At 47.5% G+C, this 26,211-nt stretch overlaps 1 protein-coding gene across 14 annotated transcripts in view; it reads right to left on the bottom strand.

The window, feature by feature from the left end:
• The window catches only part of GRB10 (growth factor receptor bound protein 10), a 200,060-nt gene that overhangs the window by 75,428 nt on the left and 98,421 nt on the right, over positions 1 to 26,211 (bottom strand). For all 14 annotated transcript variants that reach the window (XM_074379689.1, XM_074379682.1, XM_074379679.1 and 11 more), the window contains 2 exons: positions 7,876 to 8,077; positions 3,224 to 3,365 (listed from right to left, as the gene is read on the bottom strand). In XM_074379689.1, coding sequence (XP_074235790.1) covers positions 3,224 to 3,365; positions 7,876 to 8,051 — 318 coding nt within the window. In that variant the 5' untranslated portion in view covers positions 8,052 to 8,077. The remainder of the gene's footprint in view (positions 1 to 3,223; positions 3,366 to 7,875; positions 8,078 to 26,211) is intronic.

Genomic DNA, 26,211 nt, shown 5'->3' with positions numbered 1-26,211 from the left:
GTCGCTGAGCTGAGATCCTCCTCACACAGCAAACAGCCAGGATCCGGATGCAGGAACCGAGAAGGGCTTTGGGACAACCCTCTACAGGTGTCGCACCCAGTAGCCTGAACCGTCAACTGTACTTACACACACAGCTCCCCTCGCCTCTCAGGGACTTCTAAACCTCACCCAGCACCCTCAGGAGGAAAAGGGCACCCCGCTCACCTCTCTCTCTTCTCCCATGACCTTAAAGAGGAACAGCAGAGAATTTTCTCTCCCCTCCTTCCTTTCATGAAGTCCCATGGCCCACAGCCTTTGCAGGGCAGCCCTGTATGTTACATGTCTAGGAAGGATCCACACCAGAGCTGCAGGTGGAACAGAGACCCATGAGGGCCCACGGCCGCTGCAGGGAGACCCTGCCGCTCTCCTGCCCCGTCCCAGCATGCGAGCCGGGGGAGGGGGGCGGTCACCACGCTGTGAGAAACTCCAGGTCCACGTCATGGCAGTCACTTGCCCTCAGACCTGGTCTCTGGACACCAGCATGTGATCTCTCCTATTGCATTATGGAGCGACCAAGGAGTCTCTTGAAAAGAAGAGAGGCAGAAGAAACATACGAATGCCCAGGTGAGAACTTCAGAAGGCTTTGGCTGCAAAGCTTGGGCAAGAATGATTTTTCCTCTCGCTTGGATGTTTAAATATCTCTGTTTTTTCCTCCTGTTTCCTCCTCCTTCATGGATCTGCTATTTAATAGTGAACATAACGACATGGACGAGGAAGTTTCCGATCGCTTCACCATCCCGTTACCTTCCACAGGTTTCGTTATGCTTTCTTCTTTTTCTACGTTACCTGATTTCTTCCCCGTGAGTGAAGCCATGTTATGTATCAGGTCCACTTTGTCTATTTTTCTACTATTTCAGAACCCTTGACTGGACCCTGGCCTCAGCGTTACTTCCTCTGACTTGAATGAAGGGAAGAAGAACATCAGACTTCTCTTTTCCTCAAGCAAGGGGCAAGGAATGGAGCCAAAGCTCTCTGCCCCGCACCGTCCCCCAGCGTGATCCTAGACCCAAGGCCCTGGGAGGTGGCTGGGGGCTCCTGCACTCGCTACCCACACCACTGGGAAAATACACTTTTCATGAGATCAGAAATCAGCACCAGGCACAGATAAAGAAGCAAGTCGAAAGAAAAAAAAAAAAAAAAAAAAAAAAGAACACGGAACAAGGACTTTCTACAAGTAGTTCTGAGTGAGAAACATCCTTCCTGCTCATCTCCGTGGCCTTGAGGACACGGGTGACACAGACACCAATGCCACGTTCTTCTGGGGAACTAGCTCTGATCCCAAGAAAAACACCAGCAGGCAAAATTCCCCCGTTTCCTTGTTCTGCTTACAAATTTGGACAATCCCTGGGGGTGGAGGCCAGTTTTCTTGCCAAAGGCTGAGAGAGCCAGATAATATTTTCATGGTCTTATTTTAGAATGGGTAGCTCTGTAAACAACCTCAGTGACAAAACCCACAGACGGCTTGTCTGGATCCAAGGTCACCGGCGAGGTAGACATCCCAGATGCACTTCAGACATGTGACAAAGGGCACAAGCCCAGCCGGCGCTGGCTCCCAGGCGAGGGACACTTACCTCACCTTCTAAGTTTTGATAGTGCCATAATGCAGCCTGCTCTGGGGTCCTGAGGTCAGAAGAGGAGCCACGCTTGGGAGCCAGTGGGTACTGGAAGCAAGGTCTATCTCTCAAGAGGGCAGACCTTGCATGGCACAGGACAGGCAGATTTGCAGAGAAAGGGATGGATGGCCTGTCTTGCTTGAGAACAGCAAAGGTGGGGAAGTGGAAGCAAGGAAGGAGATGATTCAAGTAGAAAGGCAAAATAACTTCTAAACAATGTGCGTTTAGCAGAAGGAAAGTCAAGGTCCCGGGAGGCCGATCAGTACAGTGGTTGCAATCCCAGGCTTTGGTCCTGAGGCCGGGTAACCCTCAGCCACGCTCAGCTCAGTGGCTTACAGGGGCCTCCCTTCCCTCAGTGGTGGAACAGTGGGAACATGCGTTAATTTATACAGGATGGCATACGTAGTAAATGAACGTATAAACAAAAAAATAAACATGTCTAGCACTTAGACGAGGCCTGGCACACAGAAATTCCTCACTCCATAAACATCAGATGTTGCGGTTGTTCTAATGATCACCTCCACCCCTCAGGGCTCTTCCCCCAGCGCCTGCAGCCCATCCCACTCACGGCCCTGCCACTGGTGAGGAGAGGCTTTCTCTGCCAGTTTCTCCGCTAAGCTGACATGCTGGCTGTTTGACCTTGGACATGTTACCGAAACTCTCTGTGCCTCTGTTTTCTCACATGGGGACAATGGCTGTGTCGTATCTACTTCATGGATCTACTTTAAATAGAAACTACAAGTTCAAAAAGGAGGCTATTGCCCTGCGGGTCCAGTGGAAACTCTTCTGCTTTCAGTAGAACATATGCAAAGTCAGGACTACAACACAGAAACTCTTCGACTCCCGTGTGCTGAAGTCGAGGTGCCCCAGTGAGCCCACAGTTTTCACACCTATTATTGAGTCAGTGGTAAAACTTTTTCAAAGAACTAAGGTTCATCTTTAAGCATCAAATCATTGTTATTATTTGCCATTTTTATGAGACTTTTTCTAAGACATACAGATACATGGAGTGTTGGTCAATAAATGTAAAAGCCTCTGTGTTAGGCTAGTTGTTGCGTTGCTAAAAAGAAATAAATACCGGAGACTGGGTAATGTATAATGAAAAGAGGTTTAAGTGGTTCATGGTTCTGCAGCCTACGCAGGAAGCATGATGAGCACATGTGCTCGGCTTCTGGCGAGGACTCAGGTGCTTACAGTCATGCCGGAAGGCAAAGCAGGAACCGGAGTCTGGCAGGGTGGGAGTGGGAGGAAGAGGAGGAGGTGCCACACACTTTTAAACCACCAGATCTCATGAGAACTCACTATCGTGAGGAGACAGCATCAAGGCATGAGGGATCTACCCCAAGATCCAATCACCTCCCACCAGGCGCCGCCTCCAACACTGGGGATTACCGTTCCACGTGACATTTGGAGGGAACAACATCCAAACTGAATCAGCCTCATAGGACAACAAGCACCGTGACAACAAGAAAAGAACCACGAGAGAAGACCGCAAGACTTCCCGCCCATCTTCCCCAAGTAATCATCTGGCACATCCCTGAAGCCTGGACTCCAGCCAGGGGCACACTCACCTGCTTTGCAGCGGCCTGGCTCGGAGGTAAAGAACCCGGCGTGAGCACAGGGGGGCTCCCAGGGCCACAGAGTTCGGGAAAAGGATTGGGGATGGCCGGCAGAGACGAGGTTCTAAACTGCTGGTCTTCCTCCTGAAGGCGCCTGGAAGGCAGGGATAAGTGCTTGTTAAAAGCTGCCATTCCCCACATGACCCAGCCTTACCACTGTGGTGATACACCCAGAAAGTGGGACACAGAGCTTCTAGGAGTCACTGGTATGCCCACGTTCACGGTGGCGTCCTTCACAACAGCCAAAAAGTAGAGGCAACCCAAGGGTCTGCAGACAGACAGATGAACGAATGAACAAAATATAGCATTATCCATACCATGGAACACTACTCAGCCATGAAAAAGGAAGGGCAATCTGACACAGGCTACAACATGGATGAACCCTGAAGACATCACGCAGAGTGAACCAAGCCAGTCCGCAAACCACAGACGCTGTGTGATTTCACACAGTGAGGCAGGTAGTGTATTCAAAACCATAGAAAGTAGAAAGGTGGCTGCCAGGGGCTAAGGGGAGGGAAGTGGGGAGTTGCTGTTTACTGGGGACAGAGTTTCTGTTTCGTAAGACAAGGAAGTTCTACAGACAGTACCATTTTGAGTGTGCATTAATACTACCAAACTGTACCCTGAAAAAAACAGTTAAATATGGTAAATGTTATGTTACATGTATTATACTAAAATGAAAAACTAAAAAATTACAAGTTATCATTCTCAGACCCAAAGGGTATCAATTCCCTTCTTCATTAGGCACCCCAGGGAGACGGGGATGCCCACGTTCCGTTGCCCTGGGTGTGTGCACTCAGTGCCTGACGGTAGCTGGCATCAGCTCCAAATAATTCAGCCGTCTGTTCGGTGAATACCTGGTGTGCGTGTGAAAGGTTTTCTGAACAGGAGTGTTTTCATGAGAACAGGTGTTTTTCAGTGTCCTTGAAATGAACAATAATCTAATCAACAAAGGCTTTGCGTGTTCTCATCTGAATTATGCAGTGGATGCTTATTTATATAAAAAGGTTGTTGATACTGAATTGGAAATTATAGCTTCATGTATTTGTCCTTGCAGGGCACAAAAGCCTGTGTCCCTGTTAGAAACACATCTTAGAAAAACACGCTGAATCCAGACCATCTCTACTTTCCCGGCGCTTCTCCAGGGACGTCTCTTCCCTCCTTCGAAAAACGCACCACTCACTTGTCATACAACCATGCAGCACACACAGTATGATGAATCAGAAGCAATTGTGAACAGCAGAGAAATCAAGTTAAAAGTCACAGCAAAAGCCAAGTGTCCCGTGCCCCCCACCCCCACCACGCGGAGTAACTTCTGGCCCACACCTCCAGGGCTCTCGTGGACACACAGCCTCCTCCGCCCTTCCTGAGGCCACGCTGCCCTGTCCACAGCCTGTACCTTCAAGGAGAGGAGAGCAAACCTCACGTCATCTTCTCTCAGCGTTTCCAATCCCTCCCCACGTTTAAACGTACCTGAGAAACCCCCATCACAGGCTGTGTCTTCAAATAATTTTTTGACTATTTTGACGATTTCACAAAATCAACAATCCATTAGCTTTCCTGGGAGATTTGCCACTACGGAAACCTACTCTGTGACCGTTTTCTTTTTTACCAACTTTCCCTATTTCTAAAGGAAGATCCAGGTAACTATCCCACGTAGACGGGCAAATAATGCTCAGAGTTAAAACTACGAGAACTCCCGTGGCATGAAGGGACTCGGTGCTGTGAAATGCCGGGGAGCCGTTCCTGTAACGCTGTGACGACGTGCCAGAAGTTTACGTTCACTGCGAACAAACCCCACGCTTCCCATGACAGCTTCAGCCTTGGAAAGGCGTCTGGCTGAAAGGTCTGGCTATTGCCATACGGGAGGAGACGGATAAAAGGGGTGGTAGTGCCACTTTCAGGACATTCCTGCCCGAGAGCTTCTAGCCAGTGACTTCACCTTGAAGAGACAACGTGATATTTTAGCGTCCACAAAAGCTTGTCTCTTAATTGGGTTGTTTTGAGCATTTTTAGAAAGTCCTGTGTTGACTTCAAAGCGGCTCAGAGACATCACCTAAGGCAAGACTAGGGGACATCACACAAGGACAAAAAATCCCCATGAAAGCGGCCCACAATAGAAGGGACAGTGACTATGGAGAGGGGTACTGAGATTTAGGGCCGTCAGGGATGGTGGCTGGAACTGCAGAGCTGGGGCAAGGTGCGGCTCTCTCTTTTCTGCACCCCGGCCCGCCTGCATTTGTCTAGCGCACATGCACGGCCCTTGCGATCTCAAAAGCCTGAGCTCCTTCTCCGTCCAGAATCGGCTCGCCTGCCAGCATTCCTGCATGTAAGGCCCTCTTGACCTTCCCAAGCGTCTCCTCTGCCCATGCCCTGCCTGCAGCCCAGCTCCTCTGGGGAGCATGGCAGCCCCTGAGAAGTTCCTCCGCAGCACGGACCATGCTCCATGGTCCCCAGTACCCAGCGGCCAGCTCCACAGCCACCTGCTGGGCTGCACCCCGCTGTGCCTCAGTTTCCTCACCTAGAAAGTGGGGTAACCCACCCTGCCTCCCTCAGAGAGCACCAATAACAAATGAGGAGAGCTCGACAGTGCCTGCACGCAGTGAGCTCTCAGCAAATGCCTCACTTCACAAAATAAACCTCAGGTGATTCTAGATTCATTTCCACATTTTGTAAACCCACCTGAAGGTAAGAAACAAAACTATCTGAGAGGACATCAGTGGGAAGAGACTGGCCTCAAGGAACAGTGCCTGTGACCCTGTAGGGAGAGGGCTCTGCTGTCCCACAGAGCAAGCCTGCCCCAGTCCATCCCAGGCAGCCCCGAGGCACACGTGGGCAAGTTCAGCCAGAACTCGAGGTTCAGGGGTCCTGGGCAACCACTCCAGCAGGGAGGCAGGCCTTCTGGCTTCCCGGCCCACCCTGGGGCACCTTTGCCGTGCAACTACAACCCCATCTTCCCAGGGGCTCCCCAAGGCTACTGCAAATGAGTGATCCAGAGATGCTCCCAGGAGAAAAAGAGGTCACCCACCCGACTGAACTCCTCAGGAGGTAAGAACAAGGGTCCACACTCCAAAGGGCGAAGTCGGACAAACCCTGGGACAGCCATCATTCAGCATCAATGGATGTGACAAAAAGTGGCAAGTCGGGGGCAGGAGAGATGGAGCCGGGGCGGGAAGCAGCTGACTACGGGCGCCAGTGCAGACACACCCTCTCCCCTCCGTAAGAAACAGTGGCCACCTGGAGCATGCTGATTATCTGGGCTGCAGACGACCCAAGATGTCAGACCACAGAGAAAACTATTAAAAGTTTCTAGAAGCAAGGAAGATCCCAGGAAATGAACATAGCTACCCAGAAGATGGGGTGCGGAGAGAGGAGACACCAGAACCCCATCGAGGCCAGTGAGGGTAAGGGCGGTCCCAGCAGAGACGGCTGCACATCCTCCCCAAAGGCCCAGAGAGGCAGGCAGGGTCCCACGAAGCCCCACACCATCCCCACCACGGACAGCAGCAGGGCAGACGGGCCGATCCTTGAGGGCTGGCCCTGACTCTCAGCTCAATCCTATGAAGATCTTCACTCAGATGAGTCTAAGGTGCTCTTGGCACCTTCCCCTTCAACATGACCATTCTCTAGACACTCTACTCCCAGGCACTCGAGACAAAATCCAAGTCACCCACCACACTCTCTCTGTCTCCTCACTGCCCTGGCAAAATTCAAGTGCTGGCAAAACCCAGCCGCTCCTCCTCAGCGATGCGCTTAAATCCCCCTCCTTCTTCACCCTTGGGCAGCATACCATCATCTCCCATCCGGGAGGCTCCTGAGACAGCTTCCAAACTGGCCATGCTCTGCCAGCCCTGCTGCCCTCTACCACTGCTCCCCTGGCCCCTAGCAGCCAGAATGCTGGTGTCAAAACCCAATCCCAGCCCCCTCACGCGCCTGTCCCATGTGGCTCGTGAAAAGGGCACATGAAGTGCTTTGGAACCGGCCCCCATCTGCATCATCTCTTCTGCTCACAAAATTTCTGCCTCCAGCCATCTGAGCTCCTACCGCCCTCTGACATCCCGTTCAGAGATCCCGCCTCCCAAGAACCTCTCTCAACATCCCCAGCATGTTCCTCCTTCCAGCCTCCCTGCTTCCACAGGAGATGTGCCTACCCCTGAATCAGCAGAAGAATGTGGCAAAATTTGACCCAGTGAAGTCTGGGGTTACACAACAAGCCCCAGGGGGCGCTGTTGCGGCCAGTCTCCGGACCCCACTCTGGGCAATGAGAACTGGAGGTGTACGATCAGCTCCATGGCTGTTCTTCCAGTCTTTCCAGAGATTTTTCCTCTGCTGGTTTTCCCGCATATCCTGCTACCGAGCATGGTGCCTGGCACATAGCAAGTGCTCAATAAAAGGTACTGAAATTGAACAAGCTAGGAAGTTGAACACAAGCGCAGCACACCACACACACTCAGTGTCCCTGTTATCCCATCAAAGGATGGTATCTGCCTCTTGTGCATGGCCGACACTAATCCCCCCCACCACCATTTAACCCACAGAGGGCAGTGTCCCTGCCGGCAGCTCTCAATCTTGGAGAAGGCTCTGCCCACGAGGCCAGGACCTACCTGACAGCGAGGATGTGCACGGGCTGGGAGCGCTGCACCTTCTGCCTCGGGGACGCCTGAGGCTGGACGGACCGGGTGCCTGAAGCCCGAGGCTGGCTGCGGGCATGCTGGCCGTTCTGCAGGAGGGGTACCGTGTCCGACTGCATGCTCTCCAGGGATGCGTTCATATCGTTCATCAGGGCTTCCAGGTCTACATCATCCTCTGCACGGAAAAAGACAAGCGCAAACAAGACACATGAGCAGTGGAGAGCGAGTAAACCCAAATGAACATCTTGGTGATCGCGTTCCAAAACTCAATCCTATTTTTCCAAAGTTACGTAACAGGTGGAGGAGCAACACTGAGAGAAGCATGACTGTAAGGAAGCATGCATATTACCTGCCTTCATCATAATGGATATTCCAGAGGCAAATTCAATCATTACAGCTGGGCTGCATTTCCACCTGTCTCCAGGGAGAAGCCACTCGCAGCATCCGCTCAGCTCCCTTCAGAACCCGCTTCCCTCCTCCCCACGCCCTCTGCTAGGCTGCACACCGCGACACCTGCATAGCAGGAGCCCCCCTGGCCTCGACTCAGCTGACAGAATCCCAGGTGTCTCCCAGGATCAGGACTCTCCCGTCCCTGGGATTCCAGAAGTGAAACAAGAGACAGAAGCAGAGCAGCACCCAACACTGACACTGGTTCCAGCCCAGTAAGGTTAAGTAGGGGCTGGCTTATGTGTCGCTGCTGCTCGAACCCATGCCTGTGGGCTTCAGGTGCCCACCCGTCCTCTTGACTGGCCAGAGTGCAAGAGGAAGCCCATCTTCAGAGAGGAAGGCGTGAGGCAGACGCAGAGAGGGGCCACGATGGCACAGACAGTAAGCGAGAGACAGCGGCAGAAAACGCACCTCAGAAAGGGAGGAATGGCGTACAGATGGCAATAGCTGGTTTTTTGTGTCAACTTGGCTGGGCCATGGTGCCCAGGTTTTAGCTAAACACCGGACTAGATGCTGTGAAAATATTTTGTAGATGCAATTAACATTTAAACCATAGACTTTGGGTAAAGCAGACTGCTCTCCCTCATGCGAGTGGGCCTGAGCCCATCACCTGAAGACCTGAATAGAAGAAAGGCTGGCTTCCCAGGGCGAAGATGGAATTCTGCCTCCAGACCTGCACGGCGACCCCTCCCTGGGTATCCGGCCTGCCAGCCGACCCTGCAGATTTCGGACTTGCTGGCCTCCACCACATCATGAGCCAGTTCCTAAAACACGTGTGTCTCTCTTTGTATGCAGCCTATTTAATGGGTCTGTTTCTGCAGAGAACCCTGCCTAATGCAGAGGCCTAGGGCTGCAACCCAGCACACAGAGATGGGGAGGGGTGGGGTAGGACGGGGAAAGGGAGCCAGGAGCTGGGGTGTGCAGCCCGGCTCTGTGCCGCCTTGCAGCTCAGCTCCCGGTGCTTTCTAAGGCCTGGCAGCATTTCTGCTCAGGGAAGATTGGTGAAACATTCTCGCATCCATAACATGATTTTGTAACAACAAAAGCCAATTTGAGCTCGTTTTGTATGTATAACTCAAAACATTCTAATAATATTAACTCCTTTTTTTCTGCATTTTTAGATTTTTTGCTTTTTGACAACATGGCAAATAACGATGGAAGCTCACATAATTCATCCTCTCTTCACCCAGAATAGCTTCGAGTTACACCCACTTAACACACAGTGGGGCTCAGGGTCACAGACAGCAAGACCTGCTTCGTACCAAAGGCTACGGTGCTTGGTTGGCAGGAAGGAAAGCAGAGACCAGCACTTGTGAACCTGCTCACCCTGCCCTGCTCCTCCTGGCTGTGGCCCAGGGCCCGGGATGTGGGCTTCCCATGTTTTAGGGTCTTAACTCCAACATGAGCTTAGCAATGGTGTCCACTCCGCATCGGGGTTGTAAGGACTACGTTAGTTTTACCCGCTTCATAACAGAGCTTGGCGCACAGTAAACAGTAAGGTGTTATATATTAGCCCCATTTCATCTATTTCTTACAAAATAATAAAAAGTGGTTGTTATTAACCTGGCTTCACAGCTGAGGAAATGGGCCTGGAGGAATTAAATCACCTGCCCAAGGTCACACAACCAGTACTGAAAACAAGCTATGCAGCCCCTCATTCTCCCCCTACCAGGTATGTGCTCCTCACAGAAGCTCCGGAGGGGCAGGCCGGGATGGCCTCTGTTTTAAAGAGCTCCCCTCAGCTCTCATGGCCAAAGGGCATGACAAGGCAAGACACAGGGAAACAAAACCACACCAAGGAGGGAGGGAGATCCTGGGCAGGCACGGTAGTGCAGAGGGTGTAGAGGGGGCAGGGTCACCGCGGGGCTAGCCCTTGGGCCTCTGGGGTGTGTGGGGACTCTGTTTAGCCGGATCACACTCAAGATCCTGGTGAAGACAGACAGAAGGGAGGGGTGAGGACAGAAGGGAAGCTGAAATGGCAGCAATGAGACCACGAGGCCTGGCCAGCACAGCACCCTGCCCTTCTGAGGAAGGGGGCTTCAGAAAGACGGGGGTCAGATGGATCAGAAGCTGCGGACTGGGTAAAATCAGCGGCTGAGATGTAGCAGCCAGAGCACTGCGCGCCCAGGATCCGTGCAGGAGGGAAGAAGAGAGATGTTGCCATAGTTCGAGTTGTGAATGGTCAAATATTAATCCTGGCCAGGTATTAAAAGGACAAAGTGCTGAATCAATAATTAATAATTACTGCATAATCAATAATTAATCACAAGGGAGAACACTCAAGAGTCAGCAGGCGAACTCTTGCTCATAGTTGGGGGCAGGCGGGGTGGGGAAGATTTGGTTGGCAGAAAATCAGGACCCCTGGAGGGGCAGGCATGCACCTGCCTGAGCTCCCAGGCCGAGAAGGAAGGCCTCACTGTCAACTGCTGGAGCGCAACGGGCTGTCCAGAGGACGCTGCCTGCCAGCGGCAAGACTGCAGCTCTGTATTTATTGAGACCACTGCATTCATTTTCAGGAAAAGTAGTTACACTGGAGACCACGAATCTGGGGCTTCGGGAAAGTTCTAGAACATAGTATCATGCCCTCTCATCTCCTACACTTTTAGCTGACAGAAAACAGTTACTTAATTTAACCTCTGGAAAACAATTAAGTTCGAGTGCCGCTCTTAACTTAGCATTTTAACAGCTCAATATTTCTATCTCAATGGGCCATCTAAAAATCAATACCGGCTAAAACATAAAGTTCACTGTAAGCATAGTTGGTCTTGGGTGATATAGGAGGTTGGTCTCAACACCACACATGTGCACACATGGACACAAATGCCAGCATGTCCACACATGTGCACACCCGTGCACACACATGCAAGTGTGCTGTGGGGCCACTCTGCCAATTCAATGCCTGGCTTTTATCCTGCTTTGGAAATAAAACCGTGGTACAGTTCTCACTGGGACTGTTCTCTTCTAGGAAAATAACATGTTTTCGTTCCCTCTGGGGAATTTTCATGTGCAGTTATTTCTCTCTATGCATGTCCAACAGCCTTTGGCTCTGCTCCCCAGCCAGGCAGCCCCCGGGGTCTCCTGTCTTCCTGCTAAGCCTTCTCTCAGTCCGCCAGATCATTCCTGGGTCACATCGCTGTCATTAGGTCAAATGCAAAGTAATTTTGTCATCATTCAAAGTAAATGTAAGGTAATAGATGCCAAAAGATAAATGCAACACGTGTCCTGAAAATGCTTTTACTCTCCTCTGGAGTGGATTATTTGTACAACTACTTTCTACTTTAACACGTTCAATCATGAATCTTTTCAACAAAGCCCGGTCAATCTGGTAACTCAGTAGGTTATAATCTTCATAAACTGAATCCAACCATTCTACGTGGATGTTTCAAACCTCATACTTTCCAGAGCCATTAGAAAAAAAAAAGGAAAAAAAAAAAAAAACTCTTTAGAAAATTTAAAATGCCCTATTCTAGAAACAACTGTAAAATTTCCTGTCAGGTCCATTAACATTTTATCTGTTTAGATAATAAAATCACTTATCGGTCTCTGACTTACAAACTTCACTCAATTCTAATGAAGAACAACAGTTAAATGTTCCAAACGGGGTTTTAAAGGCCTGATTCAAAAGAAGACACCTTTTCATATTCTACACCAATATTTTTTTAATTGCTATATTAAGATATGACCGAAATCACACTGACTTCTTACAAGCAACCCTATGGCATCTGTCAGCTGGTTCACCTCAGTAAGTACTCTATGTGCTACCTCTGCAGGTGTGGTCAGCTGTGAAATTCCTGCCTAGTTCCATGAATCCAAGTGGATCAATAATCACTCATTTGTGAAAGGCCTTCTACCGCGTAACAGAAGTGGGAGAATTGAGTAAACAAACGCTTCTGGAAGTGAATGTTCGGACTGTCTGTTTCATGTTAGCTTGACGCCAAAATACTTTCCATGGGGCTGTCCCACTGAGAGGGATGGTAAAAGGGGAAGAAAAAAATAACTTTATATATAAAATTTCACTTCACGCAGATTTATAAGAATGTATTTTCTACACAAATATAGGTCAAACAACATGGCTGTCAATCAAGTTATTAATAGTTTTTTTTTTTTCCTTCTTTAAATAACCCAATCCAAAACTGGGCATTAACTTTGCCCCAAATATTTGAGTAGCTTGTCTGATCTCAAATTCACATCTCATCTAGTTTCACTGCCATTAGCTAACTGAGGCTGGTTTAGTTCTAAAATAGATATAAACTCAGGGAAACGCATTGGCATGGGGCTTATAAATCATCATGAGCAAATGTCTTCCACACAGCAGGAGAGGTGTGGCTGACCAGGAAAAGGTAAGGAGGCCAGAGAAACTAGGGGGGCAGAGGATTTAACTTCTAGTACCACCTCACCACCTTCACCAATACATTTCTTAGCTTACAGCACCATCTAGTGTCTTCTTTACATTGTTTAGGGATTAAAGATGACACTGGATTCACTTGACTAAATGATGTGGCACCATAAGGAGACGCTCTTTGCACCACGTGTTTAGGACGTGTCCATTACGGTCCTCCTTCACAGACCTACACAAGCACCCATCGGTGAGCAATGGCTTCACAGCTTTCTCCACCAACTTCTTCCCCCATTTCCATATGGAAGATATACCCTGTTAAGTCATAAACAGCTAGGATGGGGGTATATCATTAAGTAAAAGCAGATTCAGTCCCTGAGATGAAAAAAATAAATGGCACTTTACAAGAAAAGTCCCTAACACATGTGCAAAGCCAGTTCTGGAAAAGAAGTGAAGGTCAGGCGGCAAGAGTGTTTTCCACCAGATCATGTTCACTTGGCAAGCCATTTCTGTTAACTTCTAACCAATTAAAACTTTGTGCAAATATCATTTAACCTTCTGCTGAAATATCTTCTCGCACAACAACTCTTCTATTCTCCTGCATTCCAGTCACGTGCACTTAATTTTCCATATATACAGTTTAGACATAAGTAAGTAGAATAAGCAAATCAGGTATTACATGGTTAGAGTATTATTCTCTACCATATTCATGATATTTAAAGACATTCCGCAAACACAAAAGCAAACCACCTAACCACAACTCCAAATAAAAATACAAATGGAATCAATGCTTTATTTCAGGGGTTCCTAAACACAGGCAAGATCTGAGGCAGAAAATAAAATCCCTAGAGTTAGTCTGTCCAGCAAATGTATAAATCCTCTCATTCCTAGAATGAGAGCTATACAATCGTTAACTCCTGGCTTTCAGTGTTTTTAAGAGAAACTGCCTTTTTCTAACCTTTGTCGAAAATGGCATCTTCTCCTCTCTACCCAGCGCACAAAAGACAAGGGTGACCACCATGTTCAGTCTCTAATAACTGAGAAAACACATAACAACAAACTGATGAATTTAACAAGTTGTAAGAATATACACTTTTTTGTTTTTCATTATGAACAGATGCATATGAAAGAGTCGTGACCTATGCTAACAGGCAGTGGCCTGGCTCAATCAGTGCCTATGCCTATGGAGACTCAGCAGTCTCTACTCCGACTCCCACAGGCCACATGGGCAGAATCGCCATCAAAAGCATAAAGTTCATGGTGACATAACATGGGACAAAAATAAACATATATCCCGGGCATAGCAGAGTTAGATAAAGCTAAAATGGTGAGGACTCTCTCAGTTTGCTGAGGCTACACACTCACCAGTTTCCTGATTGCTATTTACAGGTAGTATCCCAATTATTTTTCTTAGAATGTTTTTTCTTCTAAGATAAATGCAGGCTAGTGTATCCAGGAAGGCTGCATGCATATTTAATCCTATATCCAATTCTTGAGGGCTGGGGCATCTTCCGCTACCTTGAAACTTCACCCAGAGCCTCTTCCTCCAAGAAGATCCCAACATGACTTACAGATCCAGGGCACTACTCAACAATTCTATAGGTAATACAAAATACGTAGACGACTAATTGTCTGCTTTCATAAAATGTGCCCTCTGCTCTCCTTAAAGCTACATTTAAATATATGCATTCTTTCCAAATAAAGCACTACCCCACCCTTTGAGTGTTTAAGTATCTATGGCTGCTATTTAGATTTGGAGCAACCCAGAAGCAACTGGGAGCCAAACCCTAGAGTCTCCAAGCATGAAGGTGATGAGGCACAGAGCTGGCACAGCTCATGAGCTGCCAGAAAGGGTGCAGAAGGCTGCGAGACAAGAAGAGAAGCCTCCAGCTCAACCCCACAAAGATCACCGGGGACGCAGAGTGCCCGAGCCTGCATCCTTGGCCCTTTCGGACCTCAGGCAAGCCGCTCCAGTCTTCAGGCCTCCAACTCGAGGGGAGACGTTGTCTGTGGCTCCCAAGACGCAGACCAACCTTGGGGGGCTCTCCAGACCCCTCGTTCGTCATGTCCTTGAAAATGTGGCAGTTAACAAGAGATGGAGAAAACTCAGTATTTTACATATGAGCTGCTAAAATCCTACCTCCCTTGTGGAAGGAGAGAGGATTCTTACAAAGCAACAACCAGGAAAGAGTTTCTGGTGCCAACATAATCTGGCTTATGAGCCCCTCTCCTCCTGCCATGAAGCACTGCGAAGACTGCCCGGGCATCTGAGTGTATTTGAGTGTATGGGGTTCTTTCAAAACACCAAAGTAAACATTTGACATACTTTCTTGCAAGTTTCCATTTGCGTTTTTCATGTTTCATGGGGGCTGCACCCTTGCCTTCTATGTGAGATGTGACTTCCCCTTTCAAGTCACTTTGCCCTAGACTTCCTGCTTCTGTGCCTGGTACGAGTTTAATTTCACCAGCCAGGGATGCCAAGCTACTAGAATTTCTGACTCGGTGTGTCAGCGCTGGGTGGAGGAGCCTCTGATCCCCTCGCTGATGAATCCTGAGTATGTCAGGTGATCCTTGGAAGAGCCAGAGCCAAAGACAGGATGGGGGGTGGAAGGGCTTTGCTTTCCTTGGCTGGAGGCAGCCCTGCCACCTCCTCAACCCAATGTTTCTGTTGCCCCTCAGCACTGGCCACCTTGGGGACCAAGATATTGGGAAGGAGCCTGCAGGGCAGAGTGGAATCCAGAGACTCTTGAGAAGGGATCATAGCTCACCCCAAAAACTCCTGGAGCAGCTGGCTCAACAGAGCAATTTTAGGAGCCCCTGACCCCTTTGTCCAGCATGTGGCCAGTCACTCCAGTGAGGAAGACAGTTTGGCAGGTGGCAGCCTGCCTTTGCATCTGTTTCGGTAGACTGCTAGGCTCTGCTCATTCTGCTCTACATCTCTGCCCTACATCTCATTCCCCAGGCCTGGACCTAGGTGGGAAAAGCCATTCATGTGCCCTCAGGCAGCCTCAGAGCCAGGACACCTGCTCTTTGGTCTTCCTGGTTAAGTGTGTGAAAAGGATTGGTAACGATATTTGAAAATCAATGATCATGTTGGCTCAACATCACCCTAACAAAGGGACGACCCCCATTTTTGTTTTTTATCTTTCAAGCCTTTACTATTTCCAGTTAAGTATTTCACACAGTTAAAAACCGATATATATATATATATATACCACTCTGTTTCTGAACTTTTTGGCCTGTCATTTTATAGCAGTGGTTTGAAAAGTTTTAAATCAGAAATGAGTATATTTACACTCTGGAAAATATATTTGAATCTGAGAGGAAAGGTGGCCTAACGAATGAGACTTCATGACAGAAAATGGTTTTTATTAATTACCAACTGTTGGGGTATAGTTTCTGGTCCAATTCAAAGAGGAGGGAAACATAAATCTGAAATCTCAATCCTCACACTGAAATGTTGCAATGGGGAAATTTGGGTTTATTCATATTCAATAATTAAATGTCTTCAGAGCTTACAAGAAAGAAATACGAATCTGTTTTTCTTTCTTTGTTCTATTTTTAACAAGTAAAAGCAGGTGTATATCCTCCAAAATTGACAGTAGGGACTTGAAGAGACAATCGTACACCCTTGTTCACAGCAGAACTCCTCACAAGAACCAAAAGGCAGAAACGGCACAAGTGTCCCTCAACAGATGGACAGACAGAGAAAACGTGGCACCCACACACACACACACAGTGGAGCATCATTCAGCCGCAAAATGAAGGTGCTTCCGAAATGTACTGCAACTTGGATGAACCTTAAGGACACAGTAAGTCAGTCACAAAAGGACAAGCACTGTATGATTCTGCCTATGAGGTCCCTAGAATAGTCAAATTCCTAGAGACAGAAAGTTGAATGTGGTGGCCAGGGGCTGCAGAAAGGGAATGGGGTGTTATTTACCTAATGGGTAAAGAGTTTCACTTTTGCAAGATGAATAGAGTTCTATGGATGGATGGTGGTGATGGCTGTACAACGTGAATGTTCTTAACGTCACTGAAGTGTGCATTTAAAAATCGTATGGACGGGCCGGCTAGGTGGCTCATGCCTGTAATCCCAGCACTTTGGGAGGCGGAGGCAGATGGATCACCTGAGGTCAGGAGTTTGAGACCAGCCCAACCAATATAGCAAAACCCCATCTCTTCTAAAAACACAAAATTTAGCCAGGCATGGTGGTGTGCACCTGCTACTTGGGAGGCTGAGACAGGAGAACTGTTTAAACCCAGCAGGCAGACGTTGCAGTGAGCCAAGGTTGTACCACTGCATTCCAGGCTGGGCGACACAGCAAGACTCTATCTCAAATAAATAAATAAATGTAAAAAATGATAAGGATGGTAAATTGTGTTAGGTGTATTTTGCCACAATTAAAAAGAATAATTAAAAAACAAAAGCAGTTTTTGAATTGAATTGTTCCCAGGTTACCCTTCAGGTGATGCCAAGCAGACTAGCTTGTTAATGGACCAGGACGAGGCTGCTCACTTCCTAAGTTACACCAAATAGATTCCTCTTCCTAGACAAATAAGAATTTTCAGTGTACATATGTATGCTTCCCCACCGATCCTGCAGGCCATGACAGGTGGGATTTTTAAAAACTGTCTATTTTTAGTAACACATGCAAAGCACCACCATCAGTGGAGGCTCATTAAATCAAACTTATAAAAATGTAGAAAGTCTATCTCCTTCCACAGACAGCTGTGCCAGCGGCCCCTCACCCCTTTCTCCAGGACAACTGGTGGCAAAGGCTGAAGTCGAGGGCAAACTTCAGAATCAAATGCAGATAGCCTGGCGGCCAGGCAACTCCGCCTCTCTATCATCACCAAAAAAAAAAAAAAAAAAAAAAGGGTAAGATAATGATTAATCACTCTGTACTTTGAGTCCAGTCCAGTGAGATTTGATTTTCCTTTTAAATTGTGGTTTCAAAAGTTGTACAATAATTCTATTTAAAAAAAAAAAAAATAAGGAAAGCAGTTCATCTTAGTGATTTCGCCAAAGACCTGGCATCCAGTGTTCAGGGAGTATCCCCTAGAAAAGCGTGTAGTTTCCTCTCCCCTGGGTTTCATCTGCCACACTGTGGCAAGGAAGCACCTGGGCATTACTAAGATGGCCCTTTATGACTACCTGTACTCTGTACCACGGAGCCTACACAGCACAGGAAACAAATTTCCCACTACCAAAACATTACAGCCTGCCAAGCAAGAACCAAAAACTTAAGCTAAAACTGCATTTAACATGCACAGATTCAGCTAAGCAATTTCTAGCTGTACTACTCAAAAGACATCTTGGGAATGACAGAGAAACCTACAAAGTATCACTTAAAAAGAGCAAACGATTAACTCCATCTTTCTCAAGTCTTCTTCAGCCATTTGAGCTGATCCTCTCAGCCTTTTGATTTGAATTCCTAATCCTGTTACATCACAAGTCAGGGAGAAGCAGAAGTATAAGAAACTATATAAATAACTTGTCATTCTGGAAGGTTCTCCTTTTCCATGAACCCTAAAACTATGAGCCCAAGAACACTGGAACTGAAGAGGTAAAATCCAGGTTCTGGTCCAAATGTCTGTCACTCACTAGCACTGTGCTCTCAGAAAGCCCATTTTCTAAAGGTAATTCAGATATCCGGGAATCTTTACCATCACATCCAATGTTAACACTCTATGATTCTGTGGATTTAACTCCATAAATTTAAAGTCCATTCATTTAGCCGGTATTTTCCTTCATTCAACATATATTTGCTGAGCACTAACTACATCACTTCAGGTATTGGAAATACAGATGTTAACAAAACAGACACAAATCCCTGCCACCTTGCTGCAGTGACGTCTTAAGCAACGAGCTTTGGAAAAGGATTGACAAGGCTAAATATAACATAGCAAGGATGGATAGGAAACTGTTCTTACTACTTCTGGAAAAATAATTCCCTTCACAAAGAAGCTAAAACCTGCTCCAGTGAAGCGGCAACTAAAGCAGAGACGAAGGGCTGGAAATATCCCATAGGAAAGCATGTGTGGGCACCGGATGGCAAGGGGAGCCCTCCCCCGCCAAGGAGGGATCCCAAGCCCCAGCCTTCTGCAAGAGGGGTGCAGGATGAGTGGGGAGTCAAGGAAAGTGCAGCATCAAGTATAGTTTGCGTCCTCAGACGAAGAGTTTCTTGGCAGCGTTCACGACACTCCCAGTTTATAAAAGTATCCCAGAGGCCAGAGATTCTCCTAGGATGGTTATGCACACTGCTTGGCAGAGAGAAGAGCTTTAAAATGAGATCTCTGTTTACAGGCAAGACAGTCAAGGAGAGGGCATTCGGCTCTAAAAAGAGCCTCAATTCTAAGGCAACAGGATGAGAAAAGTCATTCTAGGAGAACAGTATGAGGCGATTCCAAGAAATGGCAGTTCTCGCAAAACTGAAATGCCCAGGAGAGAGGAGCTGGTTTTCCAGAATGTGTATGGAAATGCAGTTTAACCGGAAAAACAGGACACTCCAGATAGGGCCGAAGGGGCAGATGATCTAGAGCTGTTACCCTCAAACTGCCAGATAAGTGGGGCCACCTAGGAACTTCTAGGGTGGGAAGACCAGTTCCTAAGATGCCCCTGGCACTGATTCCCAGTCTCTGGGGGTGGGCTCAGAAAATGAACAGAGTTCCTGTTAGGGTCTGAATATCTGTGTCCTCCCAAAACTCACAGGTTGAAATCCAGTGAAGGTATTAGGAGGTGGGGCCTCTGGGAGGTGATTAGGTCATGAGGGTGGAGCCCAAATGATGGAATTAGTGCCCTTATAAAGCTTTGGAGAGACCCTTCCCCATTCCACCACGTGAGGACAAGGCAAGAAGACGCCATCTGTGATGCAGAAGGCGAATTGTCACCAGATGCCAGATCAGAGAGCACCTTGATCTCCCCAGACCCCAGAGCTGCGAGAAGTAAATTTCTGCTGTTTGTAAGCCACCCCGTTGATGGTATTTTCTTAGAGCAACTCAAACAGACTAAGGCTGTTCCCAAATGAATGCTTATTGTTTTTAAGATAATCGTTTTTGAGGTGCCTTTTGAATAATGCTCCGAGAATAGGGGATGCTCCTGGTTTTGATGAACAAAGTGTGGAACAAGCACAGGGAGAGAGATTTCACAGTGAGGAGTCATGAGAGAGGAAAACACTCACATTACGATTTTTATTATTTCTCCCTCCATAACATTACATTATTAACGAGCACGATAAGCAAAAGCCACCATTTTTTTAAGCACTTGCAAGGTGTCAGATCCTATGCCAGGAAAATCTCATAGTTCAAGCTATTCCCAAACTTCCTACCAAACCAGCCAAACAGGCATTTTAATATATTTCAGGAGAAGAAACGGAGGCGCCCAGTCACTCAGCTCCTGAGACACAGAGGGGAGAGTCTGCCCAGCTCCAAAGCTGCACATGCTGCTTCCTTACGTTTTAAGAATTTTATTTATTTTTGCCTCACTAAATGTAAGTTTTGTTTTGATTTTTTATTTAGACACCTTCTTTTGTCACTGAACTTGAGTTTCTAGAAGGCTGGGGCTGCCCTTGTCTCATGACCTTACCCTGAGTCTGGCACACTGAGCTGGTGCTCAGTACATGTTAGTTGAGTAAGTGGGAAATAGATACATCAGCTTCCATCAATCAAGCGGCAGAATTTTCCCAAAAGCCAGACAGCCAGGCAGAGTTTCCAAACTCTCTGAAGGCTGCTGTATCTCCAATCTTTTAGTTTCTTGGGAAAAGGCCCAGAGGGTAACCCACCAGGTACGTAAGTGCCAGATTGTCTTATTCCGAAAATGGATGGCACATGTCCAAAGAGGAGTTGTTCCAGGCCCAGGAATCTATTTGCAGAATACACTCCCCAGCAGACAGGCCTGACGGAGTCTACGTGACCATGCCAGGCCTCCCTGCTCCTCTGCAGGTTGCAGGAGTGACACTCAGCAAGCCCTCCTCTATGGCAGCCTCCACGCCTCTGCCTCGAATCCTGCCTTGCCCATCCCAACACTGTTTCCATCCAGGAAGGGCAGTCAGTGCAACACCTGCCCTGGGCTTCTCTGCTCTGGGAAACCCCTGCTGCCTCTTTCATCTATGCTTCCCACACAAGTCCAAGACTTTCACGTCTCTGCTCAAGCCTGGATGCAGCTCCATGCATCCTGAGGACCCATGGGGATCCCGCAGGAGAAAAGACATCATTTTGCATATCACTACCTTCTCCTTTGCTCCCACATGCTGTCTAACAAATCTGTTGCCCTTCTAAGGAACAGCAGCTGCCCATGACATCAAATCCGTTTCCCCCTTGGTACCTTGCCCTCCCAGCAGAGACCACAAAGGAATATGAGAAGCTGGTGCTTCGGGGGATGCTGGGTGCTGCCCTGGGAAGAGTGCCATTTCCAAATGGAAGGTGAAAACAAGAGTGTGTCTGACACACTGTGTACTTCCGACTCACATCTCCAAGGAGCACAGACTCTTAGCACTCAACAAAGCCAAATTCAGTATTGTGTTTCCCAAGTACTCCTCGTCTGTTCTGCTCAATGCAGTGTACACTGGTGAAAGAGAGTGGTTCAGACTGAGAAACCGTGGCGGGGAGGGAGGAACAGTACAAGAATCTAGCACTATGCCAAACACTCACATATGGCGTCTCAACAGCCTTATGCCAAACCATGAACTAAATGTTATCCGCCACGTTGCACAAATGAGAAAACCAAGGTCAGCAAGGCTCACACACACACTCAGCATCACACAGCCATGAATAGAACCTGGATTCCTCCTCCGGTTTAACTGCAAATCCAACATCGTTCGGTTTTCCCAAAGATTTAAAGAACAAAAAACAACCTGATCCCTGGGCTGACGGAAGACGAACTGCAAAGACAGACAGGTATCTGATAAGTTAATAAAGTGACGTGTGACAGGTCGGGGGGGAGAAGTAAAAAGCCACAGGGGATACCAAGGAGGAAGCAGCCGATTCTACTGGGCAGAGGGAGAAAGGGAAGCATCTGGGGAGAAGGTCGTGTCATCTTCATCAGGACCAAAGAATGAGAGAAACTTAAGCACACAAAAGGGGTTACGTCATTCCTGGCGAGGGGCTGCCCATAGACAAAGGCAGCGGAGGGCAAAAATAAACAGCACTTCTAGAGAAACAAGCTGTCTATGCAGCCGTCCCAGGTGATGTGTGCAGGAAGGACATGGGAAGACGCCAGAGTAGAATGAGGACCCACTCCTGGGCCACTGAATCCCACTCTCGGGGAAGAGAATGGTGTTTCCAGACTGTTTAAAAAACATTCTGACAACCCCACAGAATGGCTAGAAGGTGCAGAGGCAGGTGGCGACAAGGGGACGGGGAACGGGGGACAGGGGACGGGGGACGTTGAGTGAGACCTGGCAGAAGCCGAGCTGTCGGCAATCACGTGAACAGGGAAAGACGGATTCCAGGTCACGGCAGGGTGCACCGAAAGCAAGGGTGGAAGTTATCAGGGGCTTACTGTGAGTCTGCGACAGGAAGTCCCCCTAACCACGGAGAGCAACCAGGCCACGCAGAGAGCCCACTCCCGCTGGAGGGAGAAGCCAGGAAGAGTCGCACCACAAAACTCACCTTCGTCTCTCTCCTAAACCTGCTTCAAATACCCACAGTGGATCAGTCCCAGTAATCACGGGGTCTGGAGTCACTGGGAGCGCCCCATCTGCTCCACGGTGGGGAAACCATTTTGCCACGGTGCAGAAATCTAGCTGACCCTCCATCAGTAGCTGAGGTGTTGCAGGGAGTCCCCCACTCAGGATACTGAGCCCCCAAGAGGAAGCACTAGTTATACAAAGCTATTTTCAGCCATTTGGCACGCAAGTAGATTAGAAGCCTGCTGCAATTATTTTTCAGTGCATTTAAAAATATAACCACAAAGATGGGAGGATTAATGGCTGGACACTAACTTCCTCTTGTCACTGTCAGCCTCATCCTTTGAACAACTCGGGACTATCGTGAAAGACTTCCTTGGTCAGACTGAATCCAAAGTTGAAGGGGGTTAGTGGCCAGTCCACGCAAGCTGTAAGGGAGATAGCCAGGGGTGGGGGGCCACACGGCAGGTTCCTGGCTCCAACACTTGCTGAGTCACGGGGCGGCCTTGAACACCGAGTGTGAAACTCCACTGAAATGTCTACTCCTCAGAGGGTCACAGTAAGGATTTACGGCAAAGGTGTATACAGCATATACTCATCGGTAAGAAACTAACATTTTGAGGACCTCCTTAGAGGTGGGATTAATTCACAGTGGGGAATATAACATTAGCCATGTTAACAAACATGATATTGGAAACCTTGCTGAATTGCTCCTGAAGGCAATACTAGTACATTCTGTAGCAAATGACAGAGGGTTTTTTTTTTTTCCCCTTTTAGCCTAACTGAAATTTTCTAGTTTGACATCTTCCTTTGAGGATAGAGTTTAAAATTGTATAAGAAAAATAACTCATGCCAAAATAAGGGAGCATTCTATTTATTGGTACTGGTTAATTGCGGTTAAAAAGAAAGAAAAAAAGGTTGATTTAGGTAAAGTACAATATAGTGGAAAAAGATAATACAGAAATTGGATTTTAGGTGATAGAATATTCTCATTTCTACCTAGGGGAAATGTAAAGGGATTCTTTCATCACTGATCTTAATGAAATGAAAGAATTATTTCTTTCTAAGTTGTACTCTGCTACTTCTAAAAAGGATTGCACTTCCTTGGACGGAAACGGTCTATGTGTCGTGGATCATTAAATTAGAAATCACCCAGTGCTCACACTGCGCCCCCCGGGCCTGGGCCCCAGGCCTCCTCTGGCCTAGACAAGCAACAGATACTTGTTTAACAAATGAATGAACGAATGAACGAATGAATGAATGAAAGACACAGGGAAACCGCAAAGCAAGGGGATGAAAAGCAAACACACCAGGAGAACAGAAAGAGTTGCTGGGATAAAGCCTTCTATTGAGCTGTGAGCATCCTGACAGCTAAAGGAAACATGAAACATTAATAGAGTCCAATTATCTGCCAAAGGGGACCAGACAAAAGAGTGGCGTGAACTGTCAGAGCACGGGGAAGGCGAAGGCCCAGAATAGCTGAGATTTGAAAAATTACAAAGGATGACAATGGCTTTTTCAGTTCTGCTCCAAATAAGGACCAGGAGGGAGAGGTCTGCTTGCCTAACACTGGGGCAAGACAGAGAACGCAGGCTCCTCAATGCCTTTTTTGTTCCTATCTTCTTATTAAGACAAATGATCTCCAAAGTGGAAAGGAAGGAACCAGCACGATTAAAGGGAAACCACCGTCCCAGGCGGAAGGCGGGGGTGGGTGACGGTAAGGACTCGATCCACCTGGCTGCTCTCAAGGCGAAGGAAAGCTCAATCCCTACAGCTGAAATCTCACTTCCAACTACTCAACAATCTGAGGAGTCAAAAAGAAAGAAAATACTGGTGGACTTCGATGAGGAATGAAGGCTAAGGTGGAAGCAGAACAGCAGAGGGATGAAATGCTCAGAGGCCGGAGCCCACCAGCCTGGGTTCAAATCCCAGGTCTGCCACTCTCAAGGGCCGTGATCTGGGCAACTCCCCTACTTCTGGCTTCAGTTTCCTCCGTGTCCCTATAAATATGGAGATTACAACAGTGCCTACCTCATGACAGGTAGATTCGATGGGTTAAAATATGAAGCACAAGTTCTTAACAGGTTAGGAACCTGCTATTACAGCTAAGGAAGTCACTTAAACAAGAAACAGAGATGGAGGTAGGAAATTATGACATAGCTAATGAACTATACTATCATAATTTAAATGGAGGTTGCAGAAAAATCATTAACGACACGCACAAATGCTATTATTTGATGTGGCATGACCCCATTTCCACAAGGTAGAAGTAAAATGTGGGCATTCGTTGTTTTGTGGGGAAAGGATTACAGACGATTTTTCTTCTAGCTTCTCCGCATCTCAGCCCGAATAGAAGGTATTTAGTGACTGGGATGGAGCAGGCACAGAAAACACAATTATCATCAACCTTGGCATCAGTGTGCAACCGGAGACCAATATTCACTACTACTCAGGTCTGTGCTGAGCCTTTCAGAAAAAGAAAGTTACCACTGGAAACAGCACAGTTTCCCTATGAGGAAACGATTACTAAGAAAACAAAAGTAACTTTTATATACATACAGTCAGCCCTTCATAGCCACAGATTTAACCAATCGAAGATTGAAAATACTAAGGAAAACAGTGTACTGCACATGTACAGACTTCTCTCTCGTCATTATTCTCCAAACAGTATGGCGTGATAACATTTCCATAGCATTTACATTGCATTAAGTATTAAGTAATCCAGAGATGATTTCAAATATACGGGAGAAAGAGCGAAGGTTATATGCAGATACCATGCCATTTTACATCAAGGACTTGAGCATCCTCGGATTTTGGCATTCACAGGAGGCTCCTGCAGATATCAAGGGATGACTGCACATATATATATAAAATGAATAAAATCTTGAAGATATTTTCATGGATAGCATAGTAAAGATGAACTAGATGAGAAGATACTACAGGAATCATGACACAATATGCTGTCCTCCTGCTTGAGCTCATGTTCTCTCATCAATCAGGCCCTTATCCAAACTGCTGCCGATGTCTCAGGAACGGCAAGGCACAGCAGGAGGGCAGGGTGTTGGGGACTGGTTTCTACCTTTGCTTGCCTAGAATCACCAGAATTTTCCACAAGGAGGAAGAGGCAGGGGCTCAGGAGCTTTCTGGAACCCACAAGTCTATTAATGGCATGTGGATTCAGGAATTCATTAACTATCTATGAAGTATGACTTGGGACCAGGTAGTATAGTGGAAGCTTGCAGTATATACCAGGAAGTATATATGGCACAATAAGTAAGACATGTGTACTGACCTCAACGAATGTATGATCTCAGGGGAAAGGGGAAAAATACAATATATAAAATAATGCAACGGGCAGCTTATAGATACAGGTGTGTGCTGGGTGGGTGACTCCTCTAAATTATCCCAAACCCTGAGCTGGACTCTGGCTTTGATTCCCACCCCACCACTGTGTTAACCTGTCTGTGACTTCTCAGCAAGTTATCACACCTCTCGGCCTCAGTTTTCCCATCTGTAGATCTGATGAAAACCAGAAGACACGTGGGAAGGTTCCTGCACAAAGCTGTCATCAGCAGCATTATTTTTGCCAATAATTATGCAAGATGGGTATATGCAAACAAAGAATCGAAAGTGCAAAGTGATTCCTAACCTACCCCAAGTCAAAGAGCATTGCTGGAAGAGACCAAAAGACAGAAAAACAGCCAGAGCAAAGCCAGGCTGTGTCCCTCGGCACCTGATGATTCTCAGAACAGCTTCTTGGAAGGAAAAAACGAAAACCCATTTATTCTCTTGATCTATTTTACCTTCTCTAATAACTGGCATTCGTTCCTAATTTTGATCTTTTCCTCTTAACAGTCTTTCCACTGAGAAATTGGTGCTTCCAAAATAGTCCATCCT

This window comes from Saimiri boliviensis, chromosome 10 (genome assembly GCF_048565385.1).
Source record: "Saimiri boliviensis isolate mSaiBol1 chromosome 10, mSaiBol1.pri, whole genome shotgun sequence".
Lineage (NCBI taxonomy): Eukaryota > Metazoa > Chordata > Mammalia > Primates > Cebidae > Saimiri > Saimiri boliviensis.
This window is presented reverse-complemented; position numbering and strand designations above follow the sequence as displayed.